We start from the raw sequence: 22,051 nt of genomic DNA, 5'->3' as shown, positions 1-22,051 counted from the left end.
ATTTCAATTTAGTCCCTATAATTGACCATTTTTGCAAAAAAACTGCCCAAATAAGTTCTAAAAATTCTAAAACTTTTCCTCGCAGTCCTTAGCAATATTACTAGGCTATTGCAAAAAGAATCATAATTTTCTAAGCTACCACGAATATTTTATGGATTTTTAATCCTATTTAAGCATTAGAAAATTACGAAAAAGCAACGTTCGGGTTTACCTTTGCAAATTCCGACTTCGGGAACGCGCTCGGGACGTCTAACAATGGGGGTTAGCTAAAACCTCGGTCCAATTTGGAGACTTTTTCGTAGCAGTGCAATGTCGCCTAATTTATGAACCGGCCAATCGTCGAATTTCCGCGAATCGAGGATACCTACACGAAGCCCATAACACGGGGGTTAGTACATAAATTTTTTAGAATTTTCTAAGCTCTTTAAATGCTCGGAAAAATACTGCGAAGTTCCGTGGGACCCACCGAAAAACGGTGTTAGAAAAATTTGAAATTTATGTCGCCGCGAAGCTCTTGACGAGTAGAGCATGCTGGTACCCTTGGTTTTCTCGTGGGATTCACGATTTTCGAGAAATCTAGCCCAAAAATCGAAATGGGCTAAAAACTTCCCGAGCAAAAATTGGACAAACCGCTCGATGGATTTCGGCGTTCTTGGTGTCTATGGAAAGCTCTCGCCGAGTAGATGATTTTAGACACAAGACCCGGTCCAATTGGTGGCCGGATCGGCCGGATTTTGGCCGGAGAAGTCGAAACACCTGCAGCGAGAGGAGGGAATGTGGTTCCGTGCGTTTAGGCGTGTCGGTGGCCGAGGAGGTGGGTGGCGCCAGTCGGTGGGGTGGCGGGGGAGGTGGTGGCCGTGGCGAGGAGGAGAGAGAAAACGGGAGGAAGAGAGAAGGGGGAAGGGACGCGCGCGGGAGGAAGAAAAAGGGAAGGGAGCCGGTCCGATTCGATCGGTCCGATTCGGTCCTGTTCGATTCGGCCGGTTCGATTCGAAATACAAAATTTTGAATTTTTACTCTACCTCGGGACCGAAAACGAGGTCCAAAAATTTCGAAAAATTTTCAGAAAACTCAAAAAAATACGTAGACTCCAAATATATTTTTAGTTTTACCACGTTGTCTTTAAATTAATTTTTAAAATTCATCAAAGTTTATATTTTCGGAAAATCGAACCTGATTTTTAAAATCTGAAAAATCTCAAAAAAATTCCTAAAATTTAAATAAAATTAAAATACAAAAAATGCTCATAAATTTAAAATTTTGGGGTGTTACAGAGAATTTATGAATTATATTTAATTTTATAAATATTAATTATTTAATTTTATTAATTAATGGTTATTAGGTTCAAACCAAAATCAAAATTAGACTAAATAACTTAAAAATAAAGTCTAAATTAAAAAATCAATAAAAAATCAAACCGATTAGTTTAAACCAAACTAAACCGAAATAGAGCAATTCGTTTCGATTCGATTTTTCACCTATTTCAGTTCGGTTCGGTTTCCAATATATATAATTTAATTTTTATGATTTAATTTGATTCGGTTTGAATCAAATGTTCACCCCTAATTTGAACGTTAAAATAACCTCTATATATCTTCTATATTCTGACTGTTTTTCTAATAATTTGTTGCTAATGACGTATACATGTTGCATAGATAAGTTATTTTCTAAAAAATAAATTTTTTTTTAACTTTCTTGGAAAGGGAGACTTTGGAGCGTGCTTATTTGCAAAAAACTGAAGTAGTTTTCTAAAAAAAAAAATCTCAAAAAATTAAAATATAGATTTTCATCTTCAAATGTGCTACATTTTCAAGCTTTTCAAAAATAAATTAAAATTTAAAAAACAACTTTTAAGTTATAATCCACTCACTTTAAGTTACAATCCATTGTTTTTCTTTTACCCTTTTCAATTTAAAAAAAATATAATGAATTTTCTATAATCAATATTATACTATAATGTTCCATAGCTACAATTGAATAATAATTTAGAAAAATATTTAATTACAATTAAAAAATAATTATATTATTATAAAATAAATAAATGACAAATATTTAAAAAATTTTAATAATGAAATAAGTTTTTAAGTATATTTTATAATTTTTTATTTTTCAAATTATGAAAGATAAAAAATTTTTTTAATTTTTTGAATTAGGAAAATAGAGTAATTATCGGTCGAGGTCATTTAATTTTATGAGATATTTCATAAAAGTCACTTAATTTTAATTTTTTTTCTTAAATTTATTAAATTTTAATTTGAGTATTATTAAAGTTACTGTGAATGGATATTGCAAGTTTTCATATTAACTAAAGCTAATTTTCACTAATAATCACACAACTTTAGGTTTTTTTTTAATACCATCACCTGACTTTATTTATTTTTTCTTAAAACTTAAAACTCATTTAAATTCAATTTGAGTAAACCCAAAGTCTCCATTATCTATAAGTGGAGGTTTATAGGTTGCTATAAATAAAAAATTATTTCTCTCTCCTAACATCTCTCTTAATTTCACATTTTCTAATCATAATTTAATAAATTTCAAAAATTTACACCAACAACACACACACTAATAACATTACGTAATACCCCAAAAATTTAAGAAATATATAGTTTATTAGTTTGATTATTTTATTATTTTTAATACATTTCGTGATTTATTTTAAAGTTTTAAATTTAAACTTTTACTGTTAAGCTTGAGTGTATTTAGTGTAATAGTATTTATTTGTAATTTGAAGGAATAAATTGAAATATTAATACACTTAAATTTAATAGTAAAAGTTTAAATTTAAAACTTTTTAAAATAAATCTAAAAATGTATTAAAAATATTAAATAATGAAATTAATAACTTATATATTTTTTTAATTATGGGATATTACATGATATGTTTAATATGAATATATTGTTTATAGTGTATACTTTATGCAGATAAAATTAATTATTTAATTGAAATATAACACATCTTTAATTGAAAAGATTGAAATTAATATATAATAATTAAGTTTTTTTTTGAGTTATAATAATCCAGTTAAAAATTAATTTTATTGAAAAAAGGGAAGAAGAGACAAAAGCCTCTGTTATATTATTGGGTTCATTTTATGCCATAAAAAAGATGGTCCATCAAAACAGGCCCAGCCCATAAAAGTGCTGCTACGCCCTACCCAAGTTGAATTTTCCAATCCTTACGAACCGAGCTGATTTATTCGGATCAATGCAGGAGCTGACCATATCCTACCCGATCCAAATAATAACAACCCTACTAGTGTTTATTAGCCTTTTCTCTTTTTACTCCTGCTTCTTCTTTCGCCGGTGTTCAGTTCTCTGCTTGGAGGTAAGTCTTCAATTCTTGTTTGATCTGTGTTGCTTTGTGTGATTTTAGTTAATTCTCTGTTCGTCTGTTTTCTCAATGTTCTGTGAAATTTCACGGAGTTCTTATCTATTTATTACGTTATTTTTCTCAATGTATCAAACTTGGGGATAATTTATGAGTATTTATGGCGATGTTGATGCACTATTTCTTAATGCACTGTTGCTGTTGTTGGAGGGTGAGGTTTCTCGTTTGATGATTAAAATCATTAGGCTAGCAAATGCTTGCAATACCATAAAGAGTCAATTCTAGGTTTCCTTTTCTTTAGTTCTATTCTGGCGGCAATTCTGTTTGGATTTTGAAGTTATTTGTTTTGTACAGCGAATTGGATCTTGCTTCTAAGGTGTGATTTGTAAAATGGTTTTTTTTTTTGGAGGGGGAAATTATGGGCCAATTGGCTTACTTGACTGCCCTCTTTGTAGTTTACCCATGGTCATTTAGCAAATATATATATATTCCTTTGATTGTCAATGGAATTGTTTTTGAGTTTATGAGATCTACGTAATTTTTGCTATATGGATAATATTGAATGAGTGAATCCTGAAGCTTCCATAATTTATCTATTTGTTGTTATTGATAGAGGAAGGTTTCACTGTCTATGGTCTTGTCCATTTTTATGATTGATTGTTACTCCTCTGTGGAAAAAGGAGTAGATAGTCATTTGAGTCTATAAAGTGTTGAATTCTCAATTATGTTTTTCATGGTCTTAACATTGCTAGCTTGGGTTGTCTATTTATGATTAGAAATGGCTGAAGAAACAAAGGCAGAGGCTATTATCCCTGAATCTGTGTTGAAGAAAAGGAAGAGAAGTGAGGAGTGGGCTTTGTTAAAGAACCAAGAACTGAAGGCAAAGAAGGAAAAAAATGCTGAAAATAGAAAGATAATCTTCAAGAGGGCTGAGAAATATGGCAAAGAATATAGAGAACAGGTATGCAACAAAACATTGTGTAACTAAAGTAGTTTCCCTATTCACTGTTGTCCAATTGAAATGTCATCTGTTATTCTCTGTTAATCTTTGTGTTTTGTTGTCTTTTACACTGGATATATATTATAGGAAAGAGAGTTGATAAGATTGAAAAGAGAGGCCAAATTGAAAGGAGGATTTTATGTTGAACCAGAAGCCAAACTACTATTCATCATTCGCATCCGTGGGTAAGCTAAGTAACAAAGTTTCCACCTCTAAAATATATTCGTGGAAATTTCCTTCTATCCCTGGTTCATACATGATCATATTTCTGTATTAAATGATGGGCTTTATTTTTCCTTAAGAATTCCTTATTGTTCCTTTACAGTATCTTTGTTCCTAAAAATCCTTTTTTTGTTCCTTTACAGTATCAATGCAATGGATCCAAAGACAAGAAAAATTTTGCAACTTCTGCGTCTAAGACAGGTACTTATTACTGACATTTTCTATTATAAATAAAATGTGAAATGAAATAAAAATGTTTTTTATGCAGTTGTTTTGCTGCTGATGTTGGTGGCTGAGATTCGTATGCCATGCATATACTTCTCAAAGTTTCTTAAATCTTTAAAATTTCTGTGACAGATATTTAACGGTGTGTTCCTCAAAGTGAACAAAGCAACCATGAACATGCTGCACAAGGTTGAACCATATGTGACTTATGGGTAAGCTAAATTAATCCGTCATATTTATAAAGCAGATTGACATGCGTTTCCTCGCTACTCAGCCATTTTTTGAATCAATGTTGTAATCTCACATAGGTTCTATCATTTCCACGGGAAGACTGGTTCTTTGATCAACAACTTTTTTATTATGCGCCTAAGTTTATGTTTATACATTTTTGTTTTATTCTGCAGATATCCAAATCTTAAAAGTGTGCGTGAGCTGATTTATAAGAGGTGTTATGGAAAGCTGAACAAGCAGAGGATTGGTCTCACTGATAATTCCATCATTGAACAGGTAGCTTTTTACTGATCAGTTGATTTGCGTCTCTTTTATTGTTGTGTTTGTCTCCATGTTGATGTATGTCTTTCTGTATGTGCAGGCTTTGGGAAATTTTGGAATTATTTGCATGGAAGATTTGATTCATGAGATCATGACTGTGGGGCCTCATTTCAAGGAGGCAAATAACTTTCTGTGGCCATTTAAACTGAGTGCACCATCTGGAGGTTTGAAGAAGAAAAGAAACCATTATGTGGAGGGTGGTGATGCCGGAAACCGTGAGGATTACATCAATGAGCTCATTAGGAGGATGAATTAGATCCTATTATCTTTGCTTTAGTCATCTTGGTTTCTGGTCTTGAGAAGAGACTTGAGAGTTTTGCAGGCACCGTTAAGTGTTGAGACTTGAGAGAGTACTTCCCAACTAAAACATTATATTCTTTACCTTGTTCGAGTTGCTCCAAAAATTCTGATGATGTACTATTTAATTACTTTCCAATTTGCATTGGATATTAGTTGATCTACTTGCGTTATTCCTGGAATTTCATGATTATTTATTTCTGCTTGAAACAAGAGATCTGCATGGTTACTCTGCCGTGAGGTGATGTTGAAGTTACCCCTCAGTGGACCAAGTAATTGGGAATGTGAAGCTTGCTGTTTTACTAAAACAATTATGAATGCAAGTATTTCAGAACGTTATTGTTCTTGTGAAGAGATGGCTATGTATTAATAAATTTTTAAGTTGTCATTAATGGATAAATTGTTCATCCATAACTCCATCCATTTTGATACGCCCATTTAGCACCTCTAAAATAAATCAGGACCCCAAGAAACTACAACATCCGGTTTATCCATGATAACTTGGTGCACTTCTGCCCCGCAACTTGAAACAACTCCGTGCTCATCTTCACTAATTTGCGAAACATAAAACAGAAATCGATTTATAATTTAACCTTAAGATCATCGATAAAATTTTACAGAACTAATATTTTTGCACGCTACAGGTAAAATTCATAGTTCCCACTACAAGGATCTCCACCCCTCTAGTAAATCACCTTCCTCACAGGTCTTTAATATCGCCCTATCTAGCTTTATCCATGATAACTTAGTGCACCTTTGCACCACAACCAGTATTACAACCTGTTTGAAAAAGCCTATTCCCATGAAAACATTACACCATCAGAAAGGAATGAAAACTATTGTATCTGCAACTTTAACGCCAGACAGTGTCCTATTCCCACGGAGCTGCACCAAAACTAGCATTACAACTAGTTCTAAAGCAACGCTAGAATGGATCTGCAATTTTAACGCCAGTCATCCTGTCCCATTCTTCTGGAGGGACAACATCTGCCATTATCTTTTCCTGACCACGCCAAAGAATCTGGATGCAATATTTGCACATCGGATTAGTTGACATGCAAAAACCATTTCAGGAAATGGAACACACAAAGCATGTAAGAAACAAATATGAGCATTACATATGAACTTACTTTGTCAATGACCCCAAAATCTTTAGCTCTTCTAGAATCCATATAAAATGGTCTTTTCATTACGTCAGCTACAGTCTCTACAGACTGAGGAAAAATCAAGTTATTCAACATGTTACCAAATCCAGCTCACTTTGTATTAAAAAATCAAAGAAAGCTAACAAGCCAAACTCACATTTTCAGTGTGCTTGGCCAGAAGTTCAACAAGGGTATCCCTGTTAGTTATTGCCTGCAAAAACAATTATGCCAGTAAGAAGACGTCCAAAAAGTATAAATTTCAATTTATTTTACAGTTGCACACTTTGCAGGGCTCTAGGATAAGGCTTCTAGGAAGTGATGAACTTGTATTCAAACCAACAGCATAAATGGGAAGGAATTAAAAACCAGAAATGGTTAGATTCTTTATATCACTAAAATTAATAACATGAAAATAAGAACAACATTGTCCAGTTGACCTTGAAACTGTAGTTCTAGAATTTAACTAACCTCTTTTGCACGGATAAGAACATCACCTGCAGGCATCAATCCTGAAGATGGGACTTTAGGCTGTTGGATCATGGCTGAAATATAAATTCAAAGAACACTTAGCTTTCAATAAAAAATAGGATGAAATGCATAAAAAAAATTAATTGCAACTTTGGAAGTGATTGCTTCGTACCTTTTGCATGTGGCATCATAAACCGTTTGCCTTTTGCTCCTGCTGCAAGTAATAGACAAGCCTAGCCAATAGCAGCTCCAACGGCAACTGTATGTATCTGCTTGAGCAACAATAACCCAGTCAAAAAGAAAAGAATGTAGGACAGAGCACACGAGCATACATTCACGTTCATATGCAAGAAACATAATCAAATAATTTAGAGCTGATTTTCTTCAGTGGGACTACTGTTAGATAACAAAATTCCAGGAGCACCCACAGTATAAATTTTAAAGCATCTGCCTTCATAAATTTGCGCTCAGAATTGAGTTACAAAGTAGAAGGATAACAATTTACTCACCTCTATCATCTATACCATCACCAAGTAACTAAATAAGGCACCCAGCTTTGATACCATCACCACCAAAATAATGAAAATACAAGAGACGAAAATAATTTTGTAAATGATAACTCACCTCATTTTTTAACTGCATCATTGAATCATAAATAGCAAAACCCTCTGTTTCCATTCCCACCTGAAAAGTAACATTTTTAATTCATAATTATGTAAAGAATCAATAAATAAGTCAAAGGAGACTCATATATATGCCAACATGCAAATTACATCATTAGGTTCGCTCTAATATGTTTCAATACTAATTGAAATATTTACACAACACCGAACTGTTACCATGTCAAACAGCTGACTCTCCCAATAACACATATCAATGGCTTTCATAGTCCGCAAAGGATTTACACTGTAAAATAAAAAACTGAGATATTTAAGTTCACCCCAAGTTAAGTGTAGGCCAACATCATCAGGGATAGTTCAAACAAGTGTTTTGGAGGCTAGATTCAGGGCTCAACAAGGTACATCTTCTGCAGCGCTACAACCTTTCAAGCAAGCAGAAGGGTGGCACCCAGTCATAAGAAAATATGCCATCATTTGCATTTGCCGTGTGGCTTGCTTGAGGTTTCAAAATGTTGAATGTTCATGAACCTGCAGATTCTGATTTCCAACTGGAATCAGCATGTGCAACTAGATAGTTGGATGCATTTTGTGAGAAAATAATAACCCTCAACATAAACAATATCCTCTAGCATTGTCATGGATATTCACTCAGCATTAGGAATTATATCCAAACTGAATTACTCTCAGCGAATCAGAATTTTCCAATGCTAGAGGCTATCTGTACATACAATATGTTTACAAACATTTAGAAAAGCACGGCCTAGTGCACAAGGCTCCCACCATCATGGGTTTTAGGGCAAGGGCAAGATATAAACACACTTCCATATTGGAGACTGGAGTCAGAACGCGTATACTTCAAACTTATCTCATTTCAGATGTACGATGACATATTCCAATTTCTAATGATAATCTTACTGTTTCACCATCATCACGAGTTGTTCCCGTGGAATTTATGTACAAATATATTGGTTCTTTGGGATCCATCCACTGCAAGTACATCAATTCTGCAACAACAAGCTCTGTGACAGCAGGCACCAACTGAATGAAACTATAAGACAAATGTTAACATGTTGAATGGATTGCTCAAACAAGTTAATACGAAAACACATAAACCATATTGCTTAGTATCAAAATTCTTGTAAATTTGGACTAACAATTGGTTCTACCTTAAAGCAAGTAAATACATATTGCTCCAGACTACAAAGATAACTAAATGAAGTAGTTTGCCACAGATGATAATAATTCTAAAGGTAAAGCCAAATTGCAAGAATAACAAATAACAACAAGAACAGAGAAGAAATCAGACATCAAGACCTTATCACAGCTATTATGGCATTTTCAAGCACATTAAGATCTTTTGACTAGATGTAATCATAAGGCTAATTCTTCACCAAATCAGGATATATAAAAAGTACCCAGCAACAAAATGAATTGACAGAGTGCATTTTCGTCAGCATAAGAAGTGCGTGTGTGCAAAGCAATATCAGCAAGAATAATTAAGAACCACTAAAGCCAAATGCCAAAATAAAGTACTTACAGGCATGCCAATATAAACTATTCTCCCATGGAGAAGCAACGAAGTCAAGTCCGTGGCGGCTTCCTCGGCCCGTGCTCATTGTACGACACTGATCGTTCCACCTAATTCAACAGAGAGAACAAAAAAAAAACATTTTCCATCCCATATTATCAAACCAGAAAATAAAACCTAAACGAAATAATCAGCTCGAAGAGTGTAGCGAGAGGAGCTTACATGAGCGGGGGTGGCCATGAGCTGCGGAGAGTCGAATAGGTCAAGATATGGCGGCGTATCGGAACTCAACGGTCGGTCAAGAAGCTTTTCGGGCGAATTGGCAGCGACAGAAGCGAGCTTTGAGAGAAAATGGTCTTTAGGGTTTATTGGGGGCATAGGAATTTTAGCTGAATTTCTTGCACCAATTGAAGAGCCGCAATTAATTATGAGATTTCTTCTTTTGAGTGATTGGAAATTAGAAGTTGAAGATGTTATTGAATAGATTATTGGTAGAGCTCGAAAAAAGGTAGCCATGGCTTCTGGGGATTTGCTTTTTGCTTTAGCACTTGCAGCTAGCAACCTGAGCTAAACGCCTCTGTTTGTTTGAAGAATGGAAGAATTAGAGGTTGCTGAGATTGCAGCACTGTTTGTTTGTTTGTTTGTTTGTTTGTATTTTAAAAAAAAAAAGAAACGTGGCACTGGTTCATTCCAATGAAATTGGATGCATTGTAACGATGTCGTATTATTATTATTATTATTATTATTATTATTATTATTATTATTATTATCGTTTAACCATTGTTGGCATTCCATTTTGACATTTTATAACTGTGAAAATGATTTTAATATTATTAAATTAAAATTTATTGATAATTTTTTTTTCCTTTTAATTGGGAAATGATATTTTCAAAGAAATTGTTTTAAATTTTACTTAGTATATTTAACAATATGATTTTCCATATTATGAATTTTTTTTTTGGTTAAAATTGTAATTATCTATTTAAATCTCTTATTTTCTACTTTTTACTCAATCATAAATTTTCCATCAATCAAATTCAAAAATGTCATATTGCATGTTATATTTGACGATAATCAACTATTAAGAGGTATATTTTAAAAATAAAAATTGAAAAGGAATCAATAGAATGAACTTTGTAGAACTATTACAAATATGATAAATGAATTTTGAATAGATTACAACACTTAAATCTTAATTCTAAACTAATGAGAGTCCGATTATATGGATATTCATTACCATTCAACTCAATTTTTTTATTAATATTTAAAAATTATATATATTTTTTAATTATATATGTTAAGAAAGAGGCATTTCCTTTTATGTACAATAGCATTTTTATCTATGTATCAAATTATCTTAATTGACACTCTCTTATTTTATTTTCTATATCACGCTCTCATTTTATATTTAATATTTGGTACATACGCTCTCTCTCTGATAAATGTAATTATTCATTATATTTTAGATGATCATCATTCACCACAATGTAACATATTTACTCTAATTATAAATTTATTTTTTAATTTATAAAAGATTTTAAAAATATATCGGACTTATCATATTAATTTATTTTATCCATCTATATTTTGAATAAATTCAGATAAAATATATAACAAAAGAAATACTAATATTCTATCGTTTTAACTCATTATTTCTTAACAAAATCTTTAGATTTCAATTAAATCCTGAAATTTATACATAATTAGATATCGGCCAATAATTCTATTGGCCATTTATTCTCATTATGAACATTCATAACTCACGACTGAAAACATAGTCTGAACACATAGGAGAAGTACACTGAAAAAGCTCACAATACATATATAATCAAATCCAACATGCATTCTTGAGCGCATCATCGTCTTGCTCAGTTGGAAGCAATTGGCGCAGAACGTGGCACCTAAATTCCAAGCAAATTAATAATTTTCTCGAGGGCTGCCAAAGGGTCTCCCAAACCAGAAGCACTTATCTTGCTATAAATTCGAAATGCCAAAGCCAAAACACCAACTAATAAATGAAGCTGGGTATACAGATTCTTGACAGCTGTGGGAATATAGGGATTAAGAACAGTGACAGCTGCATCAATCTGCAAACATGTGAAAAAACTTTCAATTTTTCATTCAACATCCCATATGCTTATTCAAAGAAAGACAAGATTACATATATATTCAATCAAAATAGTTTGCAATTAAGACCCCATATCATCAAAAAAATAATATTAATCATTGCAATATTAAAATTGTTTGGAATTTTGTTTTTCAATGCACTGAGAGCATATAATAATCTTCCTAAAAATATTGTGTATAAGCGCAACCAATCTCAAATGGAAAAATGAATGACATGAATAACTTATTAAGCATTGAAGAGATGATTTTTATTTTGGTTTAAATCCAAACTCAATTAAAATTTCACGCAAGAATTAATAACCAACAAAAACCTATCAACTACGCATTTAGTTCTTCCAATCTCAACCTCTCCCTCATGTATACCAGAAACACAAAAGGTAAACATAGAAGAGAAAGACTCACCTGGTTGTCTGCAAACTTGAGAACCTTATTGAAAACATCCTCAAACGTAGGATAGATAGGTGTAACCACGGTCTTAACCGTAGACTCAATAGTCTGGATAGCAGGCTTCAGTGGACCAGAATTGTTCTTGACATAATCGTTGAGCTTTGAGAGGGAAAACACGGCAAAAATTGCAGCCAGTTGCACAAATTGCAAATACTTCAGACTGTCTTCCTCCTTATTACCCTAAATAATTCAATTTCAGAGCATGTTAATTTGGATATTCAGTAAATGAACCAAATATTTAATTATTTCACAAAATCACCGCATAAAATTGAATATAATAAGGAATCATAGTCAATACAAGTAAGCGGTCGATAGTTTTCTGTGCAATATCCCCTCCAATGCCCTGAAAAATGCACAGCACAAATTATCCAAAAAAAAAAAAAAGTAAATTTGGTTTGCATCTAAGAACAATTGCATGAAACAATATAAAAAATGACGGGAAAAAAAAAATGCAAACAGAAATTTTGAGAGCTCCCACCAACACGCCTTCTGCAGCACTTGTTGCAGTTTTTGAGAGATCAGCTACGGCTTCTTCAGCCAAACCCGCAATTGGAGATTTTGAGAGAGCACTAGTGGCTGCACTTGTGGCTTCTTCAGCTATATCTGTGACAGATTTTAAGATATCACTTGCCATAATTGAAAAGTTCTTTTTTTGAGAAACGGAGGGTCAAAACTCAAAACGCAGTACTTGAGGTTTGAAAAAAGAGACCCGCCCCCATACATAAACTGAAACGAAACGTCTCTATTTATAGATAGAGACAGAAGGCCCAGAACTTGATGGGAATGGACGGCTATGATGAAACAGTGTGTGAAAACGTGTTTCTGTTTTTTTGGGTTTTTTTCCCCCGAAATTTGTCGCTTTATTGGTTTATCAATTCATTCAGTATAATTATTCATAAATAATAACATTTAAATGGTCTATAAAATTATAAGGTTTCAATTTAGTTAAATTCAAAATGAATTTTAATTAATTAAATTTTAATTTCAATTTAGATCAATTCAGTTTTAATTTTGAAGCAAGCTATAGCCAATTATTGACCCTGATTTTCTATTTTCCCTTCATCACCTGTAGTTAACCTGTGGGAGCTAACACAACACAATTTTATTATTTTATGCAATTTTTTCATGTATTTCACGTACAAAGTTAATTTTATAATTTAAATATTTTTTATAATATCATAAATAAAAATAAAAATGTTATTTTCTATTATACTTGAACCATCAAGAAATATTTTTTATTATTTTCAGCATTTATTTCTAAAAAATATTTTTATTGAAAAATGTTTCATAAACAAGTTTTTTTTGAAAAATATAAATTTATTAATAATATCAAAACTTCAAACATTACAAATAATTACAAAGACAAACCACATTATGGATCCACTAACGGGTCCATTTTATTATATTACTTATTTATAAAAGGACTTTTAGGCTTTTGCTCACTTTAAATTAATTAAATGATTAAATAGAAAATATTGCAAAAATTACAAAAGGGAATCAAATAAGATGCATCACAATAAATAAAGATAAAAATAAAAATAAAAAAAGAATTTAAACTAAAGTAAAATTTTTAGCTATAATGGTATTTGTGTTCTTCCTCCAATGGAATTTGGCTAAGAGATTGTTACTTAGTCAAATCTCAAACTTTTTACGACATTCTAATTTATTAGGGTCTCTCAACTCATGCAAAATATAAAAAAATAATTTAGGACACAAGTAAATTTAAAAAAAAAATCTATTGACATGAAAACTATAATTCTACCAAAAGTAGCCGAATTGAGATTTTACCAAAATAAATTTATTTCACAAAATAAAACCATATTAAAAACCATGCAGAAAAAAACGTAGAGTCATGAAAAAAAAATCACAAATTCATGCATTAAAATAATAAAAAAAATGTCAAAACCTGGCTTCACAAAAAAAAAAAGATAATAAAATTATAAAATTCACTAAAAATAGCAAGCTATGGTAGAAACTTCTGAAAATTTACCACATGTTAGTTAACACGTCAAATTAAAATATAATAAAAGGAATCACATTCACTCATGCAATATTAAATACAGGAAAATAAAATAAATAATTATTATTGAAAACTAGACAAATTTAAGAAACAATTTTTAAAAAATTATTCCTATTAAACTTTGAATATTTTTGACAAATATTCCAAAAATACAAGCCAAATATAGAAATCTTAAAGGCATATTAGAGAAAAAAAAACAACTTAAAACAAGTAATTTAAGATATAGTAATAAATTTTGTAAAATAAGGAACCAACGGAGAAGAAATTAGGGTTTGGAAAAAACATATATATGTCATAAAAAAATGGGTGGCTGAGATTATTTCTTAAGGATGGATGGTTAGGATTTCATGTAAGTAAAAATAAAAGAAAAAATAAATAATAAAAAAAAGAGGATGAGCGGGGTGTCGGACTCCAGACTCGCATTTCCTTTACTAAATCGCTAACCATTAAGTCAGAAGATACAAACGCATCTTTATCTTTAATTTTAATTTATTTTGGTTTGGTTAAATTTTTCAAAAAATTTTACTCAAAAATCAAATCGAACGAATCAAAAAATTTAAAAATAAAAATTGAATTGTATTGAATTTATTCAAAATCAAATCGAATTTTTAGATTAATTCGGTTCGATCAGCTATTTCAATATGAATTAAATATTGCTCACCCTTATCAATTTGATTAATTGATAAAATTGATTATATATACTTGATTATAGTTATTTGATTTATGATATAATTGATTATAATCTACTTGATTAATTGATAAAATACCCGATAGTACTTGATTATGATATTTATTAAAGTTATTTGATTTATGGTATAATTGATTATAATCTACTTGATTAATTGATAAAATATCTGATAGTAGTTGATTATAATATAATTAATTATAGTTACTTAATTTATGATCTACTTGATTAATTGATAAAATACCTAATAGTATTTGATTGTAATATATTTGATCATAATTACTTGATTTATGATAAAAAATCGTCATCTAGGTAATAACCGAGACAAATTAATAAGAAAGGAAATAGATAGCAATTTACCCTTTATGAAAGGACATTCCCTTCTTTTACCATAAACCTAATAGCCTATATTCAAAATAATAAGTATGAAAGAAGAAATGTGTTAGACATCATTTTTACCTGGGCTTACCTTAAGAACAAGTATCAACCTTTACTGATGATTAATAAAGCTTGTTTTATTGCTTTTTTTCATTAAATTCCCTACACACAATCTTATTCATACAAGCAAGCAGAATCAAATTCATAATTTCTAATCTTGCTAAGTTGCTAAAATTAATTAACTGATTTACTATTTTACCTAACTTGTATATTTAACTAAGTTAATTTCATAAAATTTCATTTTTATACACATTACAAGTAAAAGAATTCAATAAACTAAGTCTAGCATGTATATTATCTTTTATTTAGTCAAGCTACCCCATATGTATATTAACCAAGACAATTATACTCCGTAGGAACCTAAACATACATTATTTCTAAGTTAAATATTCCTAGATTTTTATCATACAATATTTAATTTTAAATTACCAAATGAAGCGTAAGTTCAAAATTAATTATCTAAGTTATATTATATGCATAAGTGAAAAAAGCTCTAATTTAAAGAAAGGAAGAGGAAGAAAAGAAACTAAAAATTAAAAATAGTGTTATTACAACCCAATAAAAATCTTAAAACTATAACAAGGTCTTATGGCTTATTAACTTCATACAAGAGGTCTTGAAATTTCATCGTTGGCTTTAAATTGAGCTTGATCCACTTTAAGGCTTGATCCATTAATGGTCCATTTTATTATATTATTTATCTATAAAAGGACTTTTAGGCTTTTGCTCACTTTAAATTAATTAAATGATTAAATAGAAAATATTGCAAAAATTACAAAAGGGAATCAAATAAAATGCATCACAATAAATAAAGATAAAAATTAAAAAAAAAGAATATAAACTAAAGTAAAATTTTTAGCTATAATGGTATTTGTGCTCTTCCTCCAATGGAATTTGGCTAAGAGATTGTTCCTTAGTCAAATCTCAAACTTTTTACGACATTCTAATTTATTAGGGTCTCTCAACTCATGCAAAATACAAAAAAATAATTTAGGACACAAGTAAATTTTTTAAAAAAAATCTATTGACATGAAAACTATAATTCTACCAAAAGTGGCCGAATTGAGATTTTACCAAAATAAATTTATTTCACAAAATAAAACCATATTAAAAACCATGCAGAAAAAAACCTAGAGTCATAAAAAAAATAAATTACAAATTCATGCATTAAAATATTCCAAAAAAAAAGTCAAAATCTGGCTTCACAAAAAAAAAAAAAGATAATAAAATTATAAAATTCACTAAAAATAGCAAGCTATAGTAGAAACTTCTGAAAATTTACCACATGTTAGTTAACACGTCAAATTAAAATATAATAAAAGGAATCACATTCACTCATGCAATATTAAATACAGGAAAATAAAATAAATAATTATTATTGAAAACTAGACAAATTTAAGAAACAATTTTTAAAAAATTATTCCTATTAAGCTCTGAATATTTTGACGAATATTCCAAAAATACAAGCCAAATATAGAAATCTTAAAGGTATATTAGAGAAAAAAAAAAAAAAACTTAAAACAAGTAATTTAAGATATAGTAATAAATTTTGTAAAATAAGGTCAGAAATAAACCAAAACTTTACAAATTCATAGAAGATTAAAGAAAAATGCTTTTAAGATGATTCAAAAAGCAATTTCATATGAGAACAACACCCAATGAATCTATTGAAATCATCACATCAAGCAAATACTAATCAACTACATGCCGAAAATTGCAGAAAATAAATATCTGCAAGAAAAACAACAAGAAACATACATTTTATTTGTTGTTTTCCTTAGAATTTTGAGGTCATCTTGACACCTTGGATCCGCTTATAATGACAGGAACACAATAAAAAATAATTTTGGTGATTGTTTCATTAATTAACCTAATTCTAGGTGAATGTAATGTTGGTTAAAGTACAATTGAGCAAATTTGGCTGGGATGAGAAGAAAATCACTATGAATTAGCTCTCCTTATACCAAAATATAGCAGAAAAATCACCCAAAAATTTAAGAAATATATAATTTATTAGTTCGATTATTTTATTATTTTTAATACATTTTGTGATTTATTTTAAAGTTTTAAATTTAAACTTTTACTGTTAAATTTGAGTGTATTTAGTGTAATAGTATTTATTTGTAATTTGAAGGAATAAATTGAAATATTAATACACTTAAATTTAATAGTAAAAGTTTAAATTTAAAACTTTTTAAAATAAATCTAAAAATGTATTAAAAATATTAAATAATCAAATTAATAACTTATATATTTTTTTAATTATGGGATATTACATGATATGGTTAATATGAATATATTGTTTTTAGTGTATTATTTGGTCATCCCAATCAAATTTGCTCAATTGTATATCCACCAATATTAGATTCACCTAGTTTTAGGTTAATTAATTGAACAATCACTAAAATTAATTTTTTTTAATTGTTTTCTTATCATTCTAAGCTATTTATGGTGCATAGGTGACCTCATAATTCCAAGGAAAGAAACAAACAAAAGGTATATTTTTAATTGGAATAAGGTTCAAATTGCCTCTTGTACTTGTTGGGGAGGTTCAATTTAACTCATTTTTAATTTTTAGTCTAATTTAACTTATAAGTTTTGATTTATGTTCAAATTAGTCCAATTAACAAAAAAGTGCAATTATTTAATTATTTTTTAATATTAAAAATATTATTTTTATATTGTATAATTAATTAATAAAAATAAAAATATTATTTTTATTATTCAATATTATTAATTAAACTGAAAATATAAAAAAATATTTTTATATTTTCATATAATTAATTAAAATTAAAAATTATTACTATTCCAATTAATAATATTGAATAATAAAAATAATATTTTTATTTAATTAATTATACAATAGAAAAATAATATTTTAATATTAAAAAATAATTAAATATTAAATAATTTATTTAAATAAATTATTTGATATATAAACAAATTAATTAATTATACAATATAAAAATAATATTTTAATATTAACAAAAGTCATTTTTTAATATTATTTAAACAAAATAATTAAATATTTTAAAAATGATATTAAAATATTATTTTTATATTGTATAATTTGTATAATTAAAATATTAAATAAATTATTTTTATATTATATTTTAATATTAAAAAATAATATTTTTGTTAATTGGACTAATTTGAGCATAAATCAAAACTTATAAGTTAAATTGGATCAAAAGTTAAAAATATATTAAATTGAATCTCTCCAATAAGTACAAGAGTCAAATTAAACTTTATTCCATTTCTAATTAAGCATGAATAGCTTCATTACCTGCTTTTCTCACATATATTTATTTTCTACAATTGTTGTCATGTAAATGATACTATTTGCTAGATCTGATGATTTTAATAGATTTATTGGGTTGTTTCCATATAGAATTGCCTTTTGAATAATCTTAAAAGCATTTTTCTTTAATTTTCTATGAATTTTTAATATTTGGTTCATGTCTTTTTGTTTGATTGTGTAACATGATTTCGCAAAATTTATTTTCATGTCTAGATTTGGCTTGTATTTTTTGATTTTTCAAAGTATTCATAGATTAATAGGAATAACTTTTATAAAATTGTTTCTCAAATCTCTCTAGTTTTAGTAATAGTTGTTTGTTTTACTTTTCTGTATTGAATCTTACATGAGTAAATGTGATTATTTTTATTATATTTTAATTTGATGTGTTAAATAACATGTGGTAAATTTTTAGAATTTTCTAAGAAAATTTACTAATTTTAGTGAATTAAAAAAATTCTTTAAAAATAAAAATATCGTTTTCCATCTATAAACAAGCTTGAATTTTTATGTTGCTCCAAACTATGAGTCCAATGAAAGGGATAAGGAGCATGAGGTAAGAAGGAATGAGGAAGTTGACTCCAAAGACATAAGTGGAGTGTGTATTATTTGGTTATAACTGAATAATTGAATTGACCTAATTAAATTCAGCTATTTTGATAAGGGTGAGTTCAATTTTATTTTCGGCTAATAATTTTACAAAGTTTTGATTTTCAATTATCAGTTTGGTTTTTGTTCTTTTTTTTTTTCTTTTTAATAAGCAAAAGTTTTATTAAATGAATGGAAACAGGAAGGAGGTTAAGCCTTGAACTACACTTCAGCCAAGAGACTACACACCCGACTGAAAAGTGATATACTTGTATTATATAGATGTTTTTAAGCATATTTGTACAATATTCTATGGTATTTAGATAGGAAATTTCATGCATAATCTCTAAATTCATTAACATTTATAAATTTCATCACTCTACACTGAATTCTATATTTTTTGCATATTTCCAGGTGCTTTGAAGAAGTTCCAAAGTATAGGAGCAATGAAGGAAGCTCATAAAAGCTCAAGGAAAGAAGATTGTTGCTGATACACAGTACATGGGCCGTGTAACACGACCCGTGTAATCTCCAGAGACCCGTGTAACTTGCTGTTAGGAGAAAGCCAAAGAACCAAAGAAGAAACACAGTACACGGGCCGTGTAACAAGACCCATGTAACCTGAAGGATCGGAAGTATGAAAATTAGTAGTTTAGAAAATTGAATTCAAAAATTTTCTTCTAGGGTCTCATGCATAATGCAAGATTCAATTTTTACCTATTGATTTCAATGTTCAATTGTATATTAAAACTCTTTTAATATATATTTGGATCTATGTTTGCCATTTAAGATTTTAGAATTAATAGATTAATTCATTAGAACCCTAGATTAAATCAAGAACATGTGCACTAACCTTTTGATGCACCGTTGATGTGTTTGGTACCTTTGGGAAGCACCTAGGACATCAGATGTTGTAGCTCTAGCTTGCCCACATCAAGATCACCAATGGCAGCCCCTTGAACAGCTTCTCAAGCCTTTCCAATCAATTAGAAATTAAGGTTTTACCTTTAGAGATTTTATAGATGTATATAGGACGCTAGATTCTAGCAATTTTAATTCAAGAAAATGTTGGAAATTCTCTTTGAATTGATGAGAGACGAAGAAGAAGACAAGGGTGGCGGCACCTCTTTGAGAAAATCAAATTGCATTTTTTTGTTCTTTTATCCTTTCTCTTATATAGCTAGGTCATCACTTAAAACTCTTGTCACATGTCATCTTCTGATTGGCTCTTAGTTTAATTGACCCAATCACATTGTGTCAAGTGTCAAACTTAGATTTAATCTTGATTTTGATCATCTTACATGATTAAAAGACAAAGCACTACACATAAGCTTGCCATTTGATCATCTTACATGATTAAAAGACAAATGGCAAGCTTATGTGTAGTGCCATGTGTCACCATCTCATGGTGCCACATATCACCCTATGAAATGACCAAATTACCCTTGTGTCTTAATTTTGAGTTCTCAACCCAAAATAATTATTTCTCCTCTTCTAATCAATTTATATCAGATATAAATTAATTAATTAATTTCTCATGATTAAATTCATATTTAAACACTTTATATATAAATTTAACTTATACTATACATCAAATAACCTAGATTTAGTTTTAAGCCATGATAGGGACTTTGCAATCTAATTGTAAACTAAACTTATTTAATTAATCAATTAAACTCTTTAACTAATTAATTAAATCACATTTAACTTGTTGATTACTTGTGTATGTGTGACTTACTAGGCTCATCACTAATTGGCAATGAGATATGATATTAACTCTGAATAAAATTATAAAATTCACTAAAAATAGCAAGCTATGGTAGAAACTTCTGAAAATTTACCACATGTTAGTTAACACGTCAAATTAAAATATAGTAGAAGGAATCACATTCACTCATGCAATATTAAATACAGGAAAATAAAATAAATAATTATTATTGAAAACTAGACAAATTTAAGAAACAATTTTTAAAAAAATATTCCTATTAAACTTTGAATATTTTTTACAAATATTCCAAAAATACAAGCCAAATATAGAAATCTTAAAGGCATATTAGAGAAAAAAAAACAACTTAAAACAAGTAATTTAAGATATAGTAATAAATTTTGTAAAATAAGGAACCAACGGAGAAGAAATTAGGGTTTGGAAAAAACATATATATGTCATAAAAAAATGGGTGGCTGAGATTATTTCTTAAGGATGGATGGTTAGGATTTCATGTAAGTAAAAATAAAAGAAAAAATAAATAATAAAAAAAAGAGGATGAGCAGGGTGTCGGACTCCAGACTCGCTTTTCCTTTACTAAATCGCTAACCATTAAGTCAGAAGATACAAACGCATCTTTATCTTTAATTTTAATTTATTTTGGTTTGGTTAAATTTTCCAAAAAATTTTACTCAAAAATCAAATCGAACGAATCAAAAAATTTAAAAATAAAAATTGAATTGTACTGAATTTATTCAAAATCAAATCAAATTTCTAGATTAATTCGGTTCGATCAGCTATTTCAATATGAATTAAATAGTGCTCACCCTTATCAATTTGATTAATTGATAAAATTGATTATGTATACTTGATTATAATTATTTGATTTATGATATAATTGATTATAATCTACTTGATTAATTGATAAAATACCCGATAGTATTTGATTATGATATTTATTAAAGTTATTTGATTTATGGTATAATTGATTATAATCTACTTGATTAATTGATAAAATATCTGATAGTAGTTGATTATAATATAATTGATTATAGTTACTTAATTTATGATCTACTTGATTAATTGATAAAATATCCAATAGTATTTGATTGTAATATATTTGATCACAATTACTTGATTTATGATAAAAAAATCGTCATCCAGGTAATAACCGAGACAAATTAATAAGAAAGGAAATAGATAGCAATTTACCCTTTACGAAAGGACATTCCCTTCTTTTACCATAAACCTAATGGCCTATATTCAAAATAATAAGTATGAAAGAAGAAATGTGTTAGACATCATTTTTATCTGGACTTACCTTAAGAACAAGTATCAATAAAGCTTGTTTTATT

The 22,051-nt window shown here is 29.1% G+C and overlaps 2 protein-coding genes and 1 pseudogene across 2 annotated transcripts; 1 reads left to right on the top strand and 2 right to left on the bottom strand.

The window, feature by feature from the left end:
• The first annotated feature begins 3,189 nt into the window (after positions 1–3,189).
• Positions 3,190–5,800, top strand: LOC110644918 (60S ribosomal protein L7-2). Its single transcript, XM_021797890.2, has 7 exons — positions 3,190–3,328; positions 4,108–4,292; positions 4,419–4,516; positions 4,697–4,754; positions 4,911–4,990; positions 5,183–5,285; positions 5,371–5,800. Exons 2-7 carry the CDS (start codon positions 4,110–4,112, stop codon positions 5,584–5,586), a joined length of 738 nt encoding a protein of 245 aa, XP_021653582.2. The 5' UTR covers positions 3,190–3,328; positions 4,108–4,109; the 3' UTR covers positions 5,587–5,800.
• A 392-nt stretch (positions 5,801–6,192) lies between these two features.
• Positions 6,193–10,013, bottom strand: LOC110644914 (ATP-dependent Clp protease proteolytic subunit-related protein 3, chloroplastic-like; annotated as a pseudogene).
• A 1,067-nt stretch (positions 10,014–11,080) lies between these two features.
• Positions 11,081–12,698, bottom strand: LOC110644920 (stress-related protein). The gene is made up of 4 exons (XM_021797891.2): positions 12,441–12,698; positions 12,261–12,305; positions 11,918–12,142; positions 11,081–11,475 (listed from the first exon to the last, which is right to left on the bottom strand). The coding sequence occupies exons 1-4, from the start codon at positions 12,594–12,596 to the stop codon at positions 11,290–11,292; spliced, it is 612 nt and encodes a 203-aa protein (XP_021653583.2). The 5' UTR covers positions 12,597–12,698; the 3' UTR covers positions 11,081–11,289.
• Between the last annotated feature and the right edge of the window lie 9,353 nt (positions 12,699–22,051).

Source organism: Hevea brasiliensis, chromosome 3 (genome assembly GCF_030052815.1).
Source record: "Hevea brasiliensis isolate MT/VB/25A 57/8 chromosome 3, ASM3005281v1, whole genome shotgun sequence".
NCBI classification, from domain to species: domain Eukaryota; kingdom Viridiplantae; phylum Streptophyta; class Magnoliopsida; order Malpighiales; family Euphorbiaceae; genus Hevea; species Hevea brasiliensis.
This window is presented reverse-complemented; position numbering and strand designations above follow the sequence as displayed.